Here is a 14,694-nt window from a genome sequence, read left to right as displayed (position 1 = left end):
ACGCTCCAAATATTTGGCTAGAAGTAGAAACAGATAGGATGCAACATACACATCCAGCTATTTAATTTCCTATGAAGCAATGGAAGGTGGTAATCAGGGTACAGCTCACCTCAGAAAGAGGCACTAGTTGCTTTCAAAAAATATATTGTGGTTGTGGTCCAGGATGACGTTGGATAGTCAGCTATCCTGAGGTCTGTCTTTTGATAAGACATTAAACTGAGGTCCCATCTACCTGTTCAGGTGGATGTAAAAGATCCCATTGCATTATTTCGAAGGGCAGCAGGGAAGTTCTCTCTCGTGTTCCAGTCAATATCCATCCCTCAACCAACATCTCAATTATCTGGTCGTTATTAAATTGTTCATAAAGGTTGGTGGAATAAAAATATTTGTCTGTGATGCCAACACAACCAAAGCAGGCAAAACTGCCCTTGTACAAATAGAGCTGCTGCTACAACACGATGTAGCACTGAAATGTGAACAGCAAGATAAACATGGACATCATACTGAACAAGAGCAACTGGATACAACCACATTAAAACAGGCGCCATCACTAGTTTTGAATTCTCCCATTAATGTATTGTAGATTTTAAAATCTGTTTAAGTGCAAATTTTAATAATAGAAAAACATAACCACATTCCCAATTATTTGAGTTATTGAATGCACCCTGATCTGGTCTACTTTGATGAGACATTGTCTTAATGTACAGAAAATTGAAACATCTATTCCCTATTCATTTCCAGCTTAGTTCTTCATGAAAGATTTTAAAATGCCCTACCTAATGCATAATAAAAGACTGGTCGGATAACACCAGGCAGAGTATTTCTGCTGCAGCTTTTCATCTTGCACTCATCCAGTCAGATGCAAGAATGACAAAATTCAAAGGGAGCAACATAATTGCACGAAAAAGGGTACTGACTGGTTGCCAAGTGAACTCCGGTCAAGATGTTGCAACGCACTAAGGAACCATTAGCAGGCTGTTTAATTCAGAACAAGGCACAACGCCTGGACATTGACTTGCTTGCAGAGGATATGTTCTGCAATGCATCAACCAGAGTTGACTTACCAACCAATCAGCTCCCTTTTCTTATGCAGTATAAATTGTTGCTCCCTTTCTTGCACCTGTCCTGATTAGTGCAACATGAAAAGCTTCAAAGACCCCCCCCCCTCGCTTTTCAGCAAAACTCAATCTTATACTACCAAGTGATTATTTGAATACCAGAGATGCACCATTTCAGCAAGGAAAGGGTAGTGTGAAAATTGCAGCTACTTTCAACATGTGGAATAGCACATTGAAAAGTAATCTGATTAAGCTCAAAATATTCTAGGTGAAACTATACACAAAACTTCATAAGCTAACTATAGCTGGAGGCCACAGCTTAGGTACCCTATGAGGGTGTTGGTGACCATGGACCTCCATGTGTTGACCCATGGTTACTTTTGGCAAGGTGATTTGCAATTGCCTTCTGCAAATTCTGGCTGACATGGAGACTCAATTGCTCTTCCTGCCTGCATAGATAAATTTGAAGGGTTTGCAGGCTGACAACTGTTTTGCCATGTTGTGTTCTGTGGCCATCAAGTCCCAGAGTGCAACTCTGACCCAGAGCTTCGGCTCAGAGGTGGGAATGCTAGCTAGCACTGTGCCTCGACACCCTTTCACTGCCAATATGTGTTTTAACTTTAGAGACTGGTGATTCCAATGTGAATGCTTAGCCTTTAACCACAACTGCACCCTGAAACAATGAAGCCCTTTCCAGCATAATTGGTTTTCACTTCACTCTGCCCCATCTTCATCCACTGCAGTTGACTGGTGAATCAATAACTATGCTGTCTTGCTGTTCATTAGCTGGAAATCAATCGTGGCTGTGCTTGCTCTTTTGTGCTCAAATATTCTCTTTCCATCTTTGAACAGGTAAACGGTTTCTATTGCCCATCTCACTTACCATAATATACAATAAATACAACAAATCACTTACCTAAAAGCGTTAGATAAATAATCATTGAGAAGGGATTAGTTTTCTTCAGTACATTTTATTTTGGACAGTTCAGCATGAGCCTTGAACAAAAGTTTGTCTTCCAGTAAATTCCCCCTTGTAAGATTAATTACAGGGCACGGATATGAAAATAAATGGGATCCATAACTCTTTACAGAACACACGCAGAGTTTTTCTGAACCATCGAGCTCCCCTCTCTGCTGCATTCACCGAGTTATGTTGGGTAGTTTCCCCTCTGTAGTCTGATAGAGAACGTCAACCATTCGTGACTAGAATGGTTGACGAGGGAAGGGCCGTGGATGTCGTCTATATGGACTTTAGTAAAGCGTTTGACAAAGTCCCTCATGGTAGGTTGGTGCAAAAGGTTGGATCTCATGGGATAAAGGGGGAGGTGGCTAGATGGGTGGAGAACTGGCTTGGTCACAGAAGACAGAGGGTGGTAGTGGAAGGGTCTTTTTCCGGCTGGATGCCTGTGACTAGTGGTGTTCCGCAGGGCTCTGTATTGGGACCTCTGCTGTTTGTGATTTATATAAACGATCTGGAAGGAGGTGTAACTGGGGAGATCAGTAAGTTTGCGGACGACACGAAAATGGCTGGACTTGCAGATAGTGAGGAACATTGTCAGAGGCTACAGAAGGATATAGATAGGCTGGAAATTTGGGCAAAGAAATGGCAGATGGAGTTCAATCCAGATAAATGCGAAGTGATGCATTTTGGTAGAACTAACGTAGGGGGGAGTTATACGATAAATGGCAGAACCATAAAGGGTGTAGATACGCAGAGGGACCTGGGTGTGCAAGTCCACAGATCCTTGAAGGTGACGTCACAGGTGGAGAAAGTAGTGAAGAAGGCATATGGCATGCTTGCCTTTATAGGACGGGGCATAGAGTATAAAAGTTGGGGTCTGATGTTGCAGTTGTATAGAACGTTGGTTCGGCCGCATTTGGAATACTGCGCCCAGTTCTGGTCGCCACACTACCAGAAGGACATGGAGGCTTTAGAGAGAGTGCAGAGGAGGTTTACCAGGATGTTGCCTGGTATGGAAGGGCTTAGTTGTGAGGAGAGATTGGGTAAACTGGGGTTGTTCTCACTGGAAAGACGGAGGATGAGGGGTGACCTAATAGAGGTGTATAAAATTATGAAAGGCATAGATAGGGTGAACGGTGGGAAGCTTTTTCCCAGGTCAGTGGTGACGTTCACGAGGGGTCATAGGTTCAAGGTGAGGGGGGGGGGGAAAGAGAGAGAGAGAGAGAGAGGTTTAACATGGATATCAGAAGGACGTATTTTACACAGAGGGTGGTGGGGGCCTGGAATGCGCTGCCGGGCAAGGTGGTGGAGGCGGACACACTGGGAACGTTTAAGACTTATCTAGATAGCCACACGAACGGAGTGGGGATGGAGGGATACAAAAGAATGGTCTAGTCTGGACCAGGGAGCGGCACGGGCTTGGAGGGCCTGTTCCTGTGCTGTATTGTTCTTTGTCAACAAAACAAAGCCGACAGTTGTATCCTTGTAAGTGTAAAAACTGTTATGGAGGGATGTTTAGGAGAGCAACACCAACTAATTTTTCCCATCTCCAACCCTAGAACACAGGCTATTATACTCCAGCCAGGATTAGCCAAAGCAGAGACCGGATGAAACCTGGGATTTTCCAGGCCTGTGTGGAATTACCCATTCAACCACTGAAGCTGATCTACTGAAATCTTATTAAAATTGCAAGTTTGCTGCTTTAGAAGTGAGCTTTAGAAGTGAGCATGAATCAAGGATTGTTTTATATATCAAATTCTGTAGAAAACATTTAAAAGACAAACAATTTTTAATCTTTTTAAAATGTACATTTAATTCTACATAAAGGAACTGTATAGTACATATTCAAAGACAACCACCTTTACGCTAATTAACAATGTTCAGATGACATTTCTTCCCCTTAGAATTGCAACTGTACAGAAGAGGCATCATCATTGGTCGAATACAACAGATTTAAAAACACTGAAAAGGGAGGAAGGCTAATCCTTCTGATAAGCTTAGTACAATATTTTCCATACAACGCCATCTTGAGAAATACACTTTAATTGTAATTGGGAGAAACATGTGCATACAAAACATTGTAAAAGTACAGGGACTAATGGGGAATTTTAAGTCTCATGGTTTTCAAATGAAAGTACTATACAGCAAGCAAGACTTAAGGCGGCTTTATCCTCCAGCTGAAAGAAAACATCCCTCCATCTATCAGGTACATTGTACAAATCAAGCTGTACATAGCCTTCCTAAAAGTCAATTTTCAGTCTTCTGTGAATTAATGTTTTTTGTCTTTTCTGTCCAATTTATGATCTCTTTCAGTCCGTGAAGACCTTTTGCCTGAATGACTGTCTGCTATAGACCTCTTCCTGTCTAACCGAGACCCCTTTTCCCTTGATCCTTTTAAATCTTTGCTACTGGGTTTTGATGACTTACGGTCTTTATCTGTATTTGAAATAACTCTACGTTTTCGATCCGAGCTCCTCCTACGCTTTCTGTCCCTGCTGTGACCCCGACTCCGGCTTCTACTTCGACTCTCACTACTACTGCTGGTGCTAGAACTGCTGTCTCTGCTACTACTGCCACTGCTAGTGCTAGAACTGGAGCTGCTTCTACTGCTGCTACCACTGCTTGAGCTACTACCACTGCTGCTGGTGCTTGAACTACTACTAGAGCTCGTGCTACTACTGCTCCGGCTCCTACTTTTACTCTTTGTTTTCTCACGACCTCTGCTTTTACTCCTACTACTACTCTTACTCCTGCTTGTACTTTTCCTTGGTGACACCCTAAGTGGTTCCACTTGTAAATCCACAGGCTGAATGTTTACAGGACTCTCTTGTTTTGGCTCATGCCCAACCGAACATTCAAGCTCGGTTTCAGGCTTGGGCTCAGATTCTAGTTTGTGTTTAGACTCGGGTACTGGCTTGGGTTCAGGTTCTGGTTCCAGCTCGGGTTCAGGCCCAGGCTCTGGCTCCTTACAAACCTCTTCTACTCTCTCCTCCTCCTCCTTAACTTCATCTACCTCATCCACCATATCCTGATCATTCTCCTGAATTTGACTAGTTTCCTTATCATCAACAGGCATGCTCTCTGGCTGGCTGTTGCTTTCCCCTTCCTCTATCTCCTCCTCCTCTTCCTGCTGTTTCTCTTGCTGTTTCCCTGTATCACTCTTAACTGCACCTACTTCCACTTCTTCTTCTGCCGCCTCCATTTCTACATCATTGTTCTGGTTACCCAATTCCTCCACCTGCTGATGGTGAGCCACCTTACCCTCCTGTTCCTCGTTCTGTTGCTCTTCATTCTGCACCTCTCGCTGTTCTTTTTCCTTCAGTGACTGACGTCTAGGTCTAACTTCCATTCTGTTAATTTGATCTGCAAACTCCAGGCGCCTGTGTTCAAAAATACCTAAAGATTCAAAAATAAACACACTCGCACATTCTTGCATAACAACAAAAAACAAATTGCAATGGTGGCAAAGTAATTATTTTTCAGTAAATTACTTTTCATATCATAGGGAATATCCCTAGTTTTATAACAAGGTGCGCTCTCTACAGAGATCAGCCACCGAGTTTTAAAAAAATTCTGTCACAATAAGATATCAGCTAAAAATAGAATTACAGCATGAGGTCTTGCTAAGGTGGGGGGTGGGCGGGAAAGAGAGGCAAGACTTTTATTACTCGCCTCTGAGGAAAGAAACCAAAGCTTTTTACGTAAATATATTTCGAAGTGCAGCAAACAAGGCCTATAGTCACTTAATATCAAGTGGGTTAAATTAATTTAAATAAAACAGAAGTGATTATATTTTCAATTCAAATGAGTAATCTGAATGAAGTAATTCAGATCTTAACCATCTCATTCAAAAAAGTACAACATACCCCTAACACCGGAAAGAAATTAAAATCCAGAAGATTGTATTTTAAAAATAATATGCTACAGATGGACACTTTGTATCTTAAGTATTTCATTTACATAAACACCTCAAGTAACCCAGCCACTGCAGCAGAGTGCGAGTTATTATGAATCAAATTAGTTAACAACTAGCTATTTAACACTCTCAAAACCTGTAATACCCAATGCATAAAGCCAGTTAAAATTTAGTTCAGTTTCAAAACTGCCAAGCTGCTGTTTTACAAAGATTACACTTTAGCAAATGTATACATTTGCTTGAGGGATTAAGAATAAGATGCTTAAAAAGATTACATTAGGATTTCAGTCTTCAACACAGCTCTAAATTTTATTTTCAATATTCACTACCTCCTTATAATAGTTCCTGTAGATTAGTTTGTTTTGTAATGAGATGGGTATGATTAAGATATGTCCCAAACAGCATGAAATGAAATCTTTAAAATCACTGTGGGCTCAGAAAATACTTGTTCAGCATTTGCCACAAGGGGCACAGAAATAAATTCTATCATCCTGGGTGTTAAATACACAGCCCTCAAATCTTCAGTATTAAAAGCTTTGCTGTGTTGCATTTGTTTAATAAAATGTGCAGTAACAATTTTAGTTTAACAACACTCATGACATATTTTACCCACTTACTGTACAATTATATGTAGGGATATGTTAACCTAGTAAATATGGTATTGGATTTTTACCACCTAAAGTTCGAGTTTAAATTCCAGGGCAATTTGTGAAACTGAATTCAATAAAATAATTTTGTGGATTCTGACACCAAAGAAAAGAAAAAAAGTTTTCTGATGTTGTTCAGGGAATATACATTGACCTATAGGAAAGGACAACCTCTACATGGTTAAATGCAACAATCATCAGTCATGCCATACATCCAAGTCCAGTCTAATGCTTGTGGGTTTAGTATAAAAGCTATCAGGGTAAGTAATACTTCTGCCATGCATGACCCACCCATATCCCATGAACAAAAACATCACAACCATTGAATTAGCACCATGTTTGTAGAGAAAGTAAGTTTTGTGACAGTGGCAGTGGTGACTTAGTGCTGTGATTCAGTGCTTATATCTCGGAATTAGGTAAATAAAGGAATTAGGTAAGTGAAGGAATGTGGAGCAGCGAGAATGGTGCTGTTCTGGCAAGCGGTCCAAAAGAGGAGCCAAAGGCGGCGAGACACGAGTTGAAGCCTGGAGGCACTAGGTGATTGGTGAGTTTTTTGTTCCCTCTGAAGTGGAGCAGTAGGTATTGGAACCAAAGATAGCAGTAGAGGAGCCTCAGATTTCGCAAATATTTAATAGGTTTGATTCTATTGCAGCATGTGTAGATGAAAGCAGGGAATGCAAGGAAGACTAGTAAACTAACCACAGCACTGATGCAGGGGCCATTCAAGTAGGGCTGGGAAAAATGAATGTAGTTGTAGTAGGGGACAGCATAATTAAAGCAATAGTCAGCTCTCTGCAGCAGAGAGAGATTCCCAAAGGTTGTGTTGTCTATCCAGTAAGAGTTTTAACAACACCAGGTTAAAGTCCAACAGGTTTATTTGGTAGCAAATACCATTAGCTTTCGGAGCGCTGCTCCTTCGTCGACCTGTGCTTAATGCTCCCTCCACTCACATTGTCTGTATCTTTAAGATCTGGTTGGTTGTAGGGATTCGCATTCTAATCAGTATTCTGTAACTTGATTTTGTGCCTCTGTGCCCTGTTTGAGAGCAGATTTCCACTCCATCTGACGAAGGAGCAGCGCTCCGAAAGCTAATGGTATTTGCTACCAAATAAACCTGTTGGACTTTAACCTGGTGTTGTTAAAACTCTTACTGTGTTCACCCCAGTCCAACGCCGGCATCCCCACATCTTGTCTATCCAGTGCCAGAGTTGAGGACATCTTCTTAGGGCTGGTGAGCACTTAGGAATGGGAGAGGAAAGCTCCAGTTGTCGTGGTCCATGTGGGTACAAAAGAAAAAGGCTCTGCTGAAGGAATTTGAGCAGATCCAGCAGGGACAAAATTAAAAAGTAGTACTACAAAAGTAATAATCTCTGGATTATTCCTGAAGCCATGAGCAAACTGGCGCAGGGTAAATAAAACCAGAGAATTGAATGCATGAGCCAAAGATCAGTGTGGGAGAAACAGATTTTGCTTCATGGGCACGGGCATCAGTAGTGGGCAAAAAAAAAAGAGCTATACCACTGCAATAGACTTCACCTGAACTGTGCTGGGACCAGTGTCCTGACAAATCATATAATTAAGACTATAGAGGGGGCTCTAAATTAAATAGTGAGGGCTCGGTTTACGCAAGGGGAGATTTGGAAAGTTAAAGAGAAAGGACGAGGCAATAGTACGAGGGAGCGACATGGGTAATAATGACCAGAATATGACAGGAGGGGACACAGCGTACAAATGAGTGCACCAGCAAATAATGTCAGAATAGGGGAAATAGTAAAAGGAAAATTAAAAGCTCTTCATCTAAATGCAAACAGCATTAACACCAAAGGTGGATGACTAGGTAGCACAAATAGAAATAAAGTGAGTACATGAGAGCAAGTAGATATGGTTGCAAAGTGATCATGGCTAGGACCTGAATATTCAAGGTTGTACGACATTTCAGATGAACAGGATGAAAGGAAAAGGTGAGGTAGTGTTGTAAATAAAGGGTACGGTCAGTACAGTAGTGAAAAATGATCTTGGTTTAGATGATCAAAATGTAAAACAGTTTGGATTGTTATAAGAATTGGCAATGGATAAACTGGTGAGAGTGGTTTATAGGCTTCTTGACAGTAATTACACTGTAGGACAGAGTACAAATCAAGAAATAATGGGGGCTTGTAAGAAAGATACAGGAATAATCGCGGGAGATTTTAATCCTCACAGATTGGACAAATTGAATTGGCAAAGGTTGTCTGGCGGATGAGTTCATGAGTGTATTCAGGACAGTTTCTCGAACCAATCATGGAACAAGCTATTTTAGATCTGGTAATGTGTAACGAAATGGGATTAAATATTGACTTCATAAGAAAGGACGCTCTCGATAAAAGTGATTGTAACATAATGGAATTTTACATTTGAGAGAGATAGTAAGACAGTAGAGAACGCAAGATGGTGCAGAATAAAATATTTCATAAATTGCAACAAATATCCATTGAAGAAAGAAAGACTATATGGAGGATGCATCATCATTGGCTAAAGTAGTTAAGGATATCAAATTGTAAGAAAAGATGTACAATGCTGCAAAAGCAAGTGGTGGTACAGATGATTGTAGAAATCAGCATAGGACGACTAAAAAAGAGAAATTAGAATATGAAAGAAAACAGAATAAAAGCTTCTACAGCTATATAAAAAAAAGGAAAAGAGTAGCGAAAGCGAGCTTTGGTCCCATAGAGAGCAAGACAAAGGGAATTAATTATAGAAAACAAGGAATGGCAGAGACTTTGAACAAGTATGTTGTATCACAGCAGAAGACACCAAAAGCACCCCAAGAGCAGTAAAGCAGGGAACTCAAAACTACCATGATCACTAGGGAAGTACTAGGAAAACAAATGGGACCAAAGGTCCCCGAGACCTGATGGCCTGCACCCAAGGTTGCCAGCTGCAATCCTCGAATTCCCTAGACACTGGAAAGGTTCCAGTGGATTGGAAAATTTCAAATGTAACACCACTATTCCAGAAAGAAAAGATACAACAGGAATCTGTAGGACAGCTGTCTATTATGCTACAACCCACTATCAAGGGGGGAATAGCTGGACATTTAAAAAAAAATCATAATATCAGGCAGAGTCAACATGGTTTTACAGAAATGAAATAGTGTTTCACAAATTTATTAGTGCTTTGAGGATGTAACAAGCAGGGTGGATAAAGGAGATCTAGTAGATGTAGGATTTCCGAGAGTATTCAACACGGTGCTCATGGTATTGGGGTGATATATTAACAGGGACAGAGGATTGTCTAACAAAAAAAAGCATGGATAATGGATCATTTTCAGGTCAAAGTATAATTAATTGACTGCCACAGGGATCAGTGTTAACGACTTGGTTGAATTCACCATTGTATTGTAGCCAAATTTGCTGATGATACAAGAATAAGTGGGGAAGCAAGCAAATTGGGCAAGGGATTTCACTAGGTTAAGTGAGTGGGCAAAAAAATGGCAGATGGAAAATGTGGAAAAGCATAAGATTGTCCACTTTGGAAGGAAGAATAGAAAAGATAAATATTATTTAAATGGAGAGAAGCTACAGAATGCTGAAGTAGAGGGATGTGTGTGTTCATATACATGAATCACAAAATGTTAGTACACAGGTACAGCAATTAATTAAGGTGGCAATTGGAATGCTGGTGTTTATTGCAAGGGAGATGAAAGTATACAAATAGGAAAGTGTTGCTATAACTGTATAGTAGGACATGAACCCTGCAAAGAGTAACTCACCTCCTGACTCCCCATAGCCTCTCCACCATTCTACAAGGTACAAGTCAGGAATGTCTTGGAATACACTCCACTTGCCTGGTTGAATACAGCTCCAACAAAACTCAAGTTCAACACCATCCAGGACAATGCAGCCTGCTTAATTGGTACCCCATCTAAAAACATTAACTGCTGTCACTGCGTTGATGGTGAAAGGAGTAGTGCATCATCAACAAGATGCACTGCAACAACTCACCATGGCTCCTTCGACAGCACCTTCCAAACACATGACATCTATCACCTAGGTGGTCAAAGGCAGCAGAAGCCTGGGAGCACCATGCAAGTTCTGAATTTCTTTCTGCACTCTGAACTGAGTATATTAACCATTCATTGCTAAAACTATTCAAAGAGATCAGAACAAAAAGTTAACCAGATTTCTTTATTTTAAAAAACTCAACTGCCAGCTGTTGAGGTTTCCAAACCCACTACTTAAAATTGAATTGACTTTTAAAAATAGTGCATTCAAAACAAATAGGAGCAGAGACCAATCAGTCCCTCGAGCCTGCTCCATCATCAGATTTTCAAGACTGAAATAGTTAGATTTTTCATCTCGGAATCGAGAGATACAGGGAGTGGGCATGAAAGTGTAGTTCCATCTACAAGATGCACTGCAGCAACGTTTTAGGGTTTCAGTGAGATCAGCTCCTATTATTCTAAACTCCAGCATGCACGCCCAATTTACTCAACCTATCATAGAACAGTCCCTCTCATTCCACCTTCACAGTACTGCCTAAAGGGCGAATATACCCTTCTTTAGATATGCCTTGCATTTGTCTTCATAATTGCTTGCAGTTCCTGCATGCCAGCTTAGTTCCTTGTACTAGGTCAAGTGTTCCAAATTTTTCAGACCATCAAGATTTTACAAAGTTTCATGCCTTTAGAAAGAATATTTTATTTTTGTATTCTCACTATCAAATAATCTCAGTGTTCCACATTGTACTCCACCTGCCATCTTGTTGCCCAGTCACTTGGCCTATTTCCCTTGCAGCTTATCTCATTCTCGTTTGAATAAGCTACATCACTTTAGCAAGCTGTTTTCCATTAACAGTACCTAGTTTCAAACTGCAAATCAACTATACAACTACAAAAAAATATCAACTTCACTGGTACTTAATACAAAACAATTGTCGAATTACCAGGAATTCAAGTTCAGGCTTCCTGAAGCACAAGATAAGCATCTTCAAATTGAGCTCTTGCACAGTCCATTAGGCCCTCCCCTCCACACTGAGTATATAATCCTACAAAGCCCATGTCTGCCTGGACTTAAAATGTCTGGGAAGCTCTACCTGCACAGGCTCCTGGATAGTATAAAAGATATTTCACCTCAATACAATTCCTTTCACCTCCAACCACCAAAAAAACTATTCTCCCTGCAACACACAATTCTCCAATTATTAATGAACAGCTAGTCATCCTCTTACTTATTCTACACTCCAAATACATTACCCTACATTTTTAATTCCCCCCCCCCCCCACCCATTAGCAGTGTTGAAACCATACACCAGCTCCTACATTAAAACACTTTAAAAAGATGCTTGTACTTTGGTCACACTTTACCTTGTTAACTCGATTTTTTAAAACACCCAATAATCTATAACTAGACACTGATGCACTCTGCAAATGCTATTCCTATAAAGGAACCAGAGGTCATTCCAGCGACTTATTGAATATAAGACTGCCACTGCTCAATTTAACTCCATTCAGCAAGCTACATTTTTAAAATTACATAATTTAAATCGCAGGTCTGAAATATGACAGCCATTATCTTGTAATTCGACGAGTAAAATACTTACCATTCATCTTCCTTTGGGATTCATCCAAAAGCTTTTGAGTAGCTGGACAATGTTTGCCAGGTATATAGAATAGGTGAGGTTTCGTCTTGGTTCTGATGTATTTGATTATTTTTAAATTATGTTCATTCCATACATCTTGCTGTTTGAGAAAGGAAGAAATATTAAAGAAGATCAAGCTACCAGAAAATTAAATTTCCTATTCAGACAACAATTTCCTACCAACTGAGCCAGTTCCACTTTTTGTTCGAGAAGTCTCAGTTCAGTTTGTTTAGCACGACGTTCCTCAAATAATTCTCTCCTCTCATTTTCTACCTGCTTACGTTCTTCTTCAGCTTGTACTTCAAGCTTCTGCTCTATTTCCTGACGTCTTTTTTGCTGTTGGTTGGAAGAGAAATTGCATCAAAACTCAGAAAAGATAAAATTTTCAAGCTGACTCTTCAGCAATACCAAATGTTTAAAAAAGTTCAATCCACAACATATCTTACGCCAACAGCACTTTGTCATCAGGACTTCATCAGGAGTCTTTTCTCTCAATGTACTCTTTTTGATGTTACCATGGAAAAAACTTTGCAGCATTTAACAGATATTTAACATCTATCAACTTAACAACATTATAAACGTTACTGCACTGTACAAACTACTTTATGGATAATTATCATAGCAATGACTAAGTCATGTTTGACTAAGAAAGACACTAAATTGAAAGGGCATAACTAGAGGCAGCCATACACCTTTTAGTTGGATCAGTCCATATGTGCGCTGATAACTTGCTCAACACACTATTATATGTAAACATATTTCACAGCTAGACGTGTCTGAAAAAGTCTTTAGGTTCAGCAGTACGATGGTGCACATGAACTGAATTTAAAATACAGCAAAGTCCTACACTGTAGAATGATACAAAAGGTTGGAATCAATACGACTCCAAAGGAATTGACCAGAATCTGCAGAGATAACCATTAGAATGAAGTTATGGATTATACAGCTGTACAGAATAATTAAGTAAACTTACATGTCGTCTTGGACAACGAGCTGCAAACTAAGAAACAATACACTAATTGAGGTGCTTAAAGTGAACCCATGGGTTACCAGTGGACAAAGGAACAATGTTGGCATGACATTTATTCAGCACAGTATTAAATATTTAGTTTTGTTTGAATCGTTGAGAAACACCCGTCAAAGTATTAGCACAGTTCATACACAAATCAAAGACATCTTTTACTGATGATGGGTCTGAGGGACAGGGCAACGTCCTTTCACCCATGTGATGTGTGCTGAAATTCATCATTGGCTGTGTAGGCAAGGGAGAACATTTTACAAGTGTTCAGGCTCTGAATCGTTATTTGTCTCCCTGTGCGGGAGCACTTACTGACTGAATAGCAAAAACCAAATAACTACTCAAATGGCATAATTTTAAAGCCTCTTTGAGGCACAGTTAAACATCATTGATTACTCCACATTTTCTACTAAAATTGCTGGTCTGCACTCCAGTTGTTAAAATGACAGTAAAGGTTACCATGGAAATAAATGCTTTGCATTAATTTTGCATTTAAACAAATACAATATGCAACCATGAACAGGCCAGATGTACATTTCATGGCAAGTAAAGGTACCTTGATTCTCAGCAACTCACAGCAAACAAAATATTTGCTTGGAGTTCTAAAGCTTTCTTTTCTGTTTCCCTGGAGAATGGTACATGGCACTGAAACAAGATGCAGGTGGCACTTTCAAGTCAACTAGTATTTAGGAGTTTGAAACAATGTGTGCATGCTGTTGTATGGTAGAACAGGATTTCATAACGACATCTGTTCCGCTCACAAATTTTTACTAGCACCATTGTTACATTGCAGTAATCAGGACTCAAACTCTGTTGTAAGATCCAGACATTGAAGAGCAAAAATAAAAAGTAAAAAAAATACCCTTTCAGTTGCAACATTAGATTCCTGTTTGAATTTCTGCAGAGTACCCATCAACAGGCCAAACATCCGCCGATTCCTAGTAAGTAAAAGACAGCAATTAGATAGTTTGTAACTCGCTGGCTTGGGACTTAGCCAGCAACTTGTTTGTCAAGAGCATACTGCCAAGATAAATCCGTCTCAAACATGCTGAGATTACAACTTATTGTTAGGGTTACAGAGACTTTACAATTAAATTGTCCCAAAAGCAATAGTACATCTGATTAATAACATTGGTGATTAACAGTAAATAGCCATTCTTCTGAAACAGAATGTGTTGCAATTCAATAGTACAAGTTAAATTTCACTTACGAATTCAGTTCCTCAAAGTAAAATTGTGTTTGGTTATACACAAACTAGAGTTTTTGTTGCACATCAGTCCTGATCAGTAAATAAAAGCAACCCCATCTTCTAAAAATTACTTTGGCCTAAGCCTATAGTGTAATGAAATATGCTCTTATCAATTATAAGCAGAAGTCAAATCCAAGCATCATCTAGTAAGTTTTCAAAGTCTCTCTCAAAACACAGGCAGCAGCCCTTGGACATCTGGCACAATCGGTTCCTGAAAACCGTGTCA

General features: G+C 39.9%; 1 protein-coding gene across 1 annotated transcript in view; it reads right to left on the bottom strand.

The window, feature by feature from the left end:
- Nucleotides 1–3,805: 3,805 nt before the first annotated feature.
- Nucleotides 3,806–14,694, bottom strand: part of pnn (pinin, desmosome associated protein) — a 29,063-nt gene continuing 18,174 nt past the window's right edge. The window contains exons 6-9 of the mRNA XM_078206246.1: nucleotides 14,082–14,157; nucleotides 12,382–12,537; nucleotides 12,163–12,301; nucleotides 3,806–5,415 (exon numbers count right to left, since the gene is read on the bottom strand). Coding sequence (XP_078062372.1) covers nucleotides 4,289–5,415; nucleotides 12,163–12,301; nucleotides 12,382–12,537; nucleotides 14,082–14,157 — 1,498 coding nt within the window. The 3' untranslated portion in view covers nucleotides 3,806–4,288. The remainder of the gene's footprint in view (nucleotides 5,416–12,162; nucleotides 12,302–12,381; nucleotides 12,538–14,081; nucleotides 14,158–14,694) is intronic.

The sequence above is a fragment of the Mustelus asterias genome, unplaced genomic scaffold, assembly GCF_964213995.1.
Source record: "Mustelus asterias unplaced genomic scaffold, sMusAst1.hap1.1 HAP1_SCAFFOLD_1379, whole genome shotgun sequence".
Taxonomy (NCBI): Eukaryota; Metazoa; Chordata; class Chondrichthyes; order Carcharhiniformes; family Triakidae; genus Mustelus; species Mustelus asterias.
The sequence above is the reverse complement of the archived record's forward strand: the minus strand, read 5'-3'. Positions and strand labels throughout refer to the sequence as shown.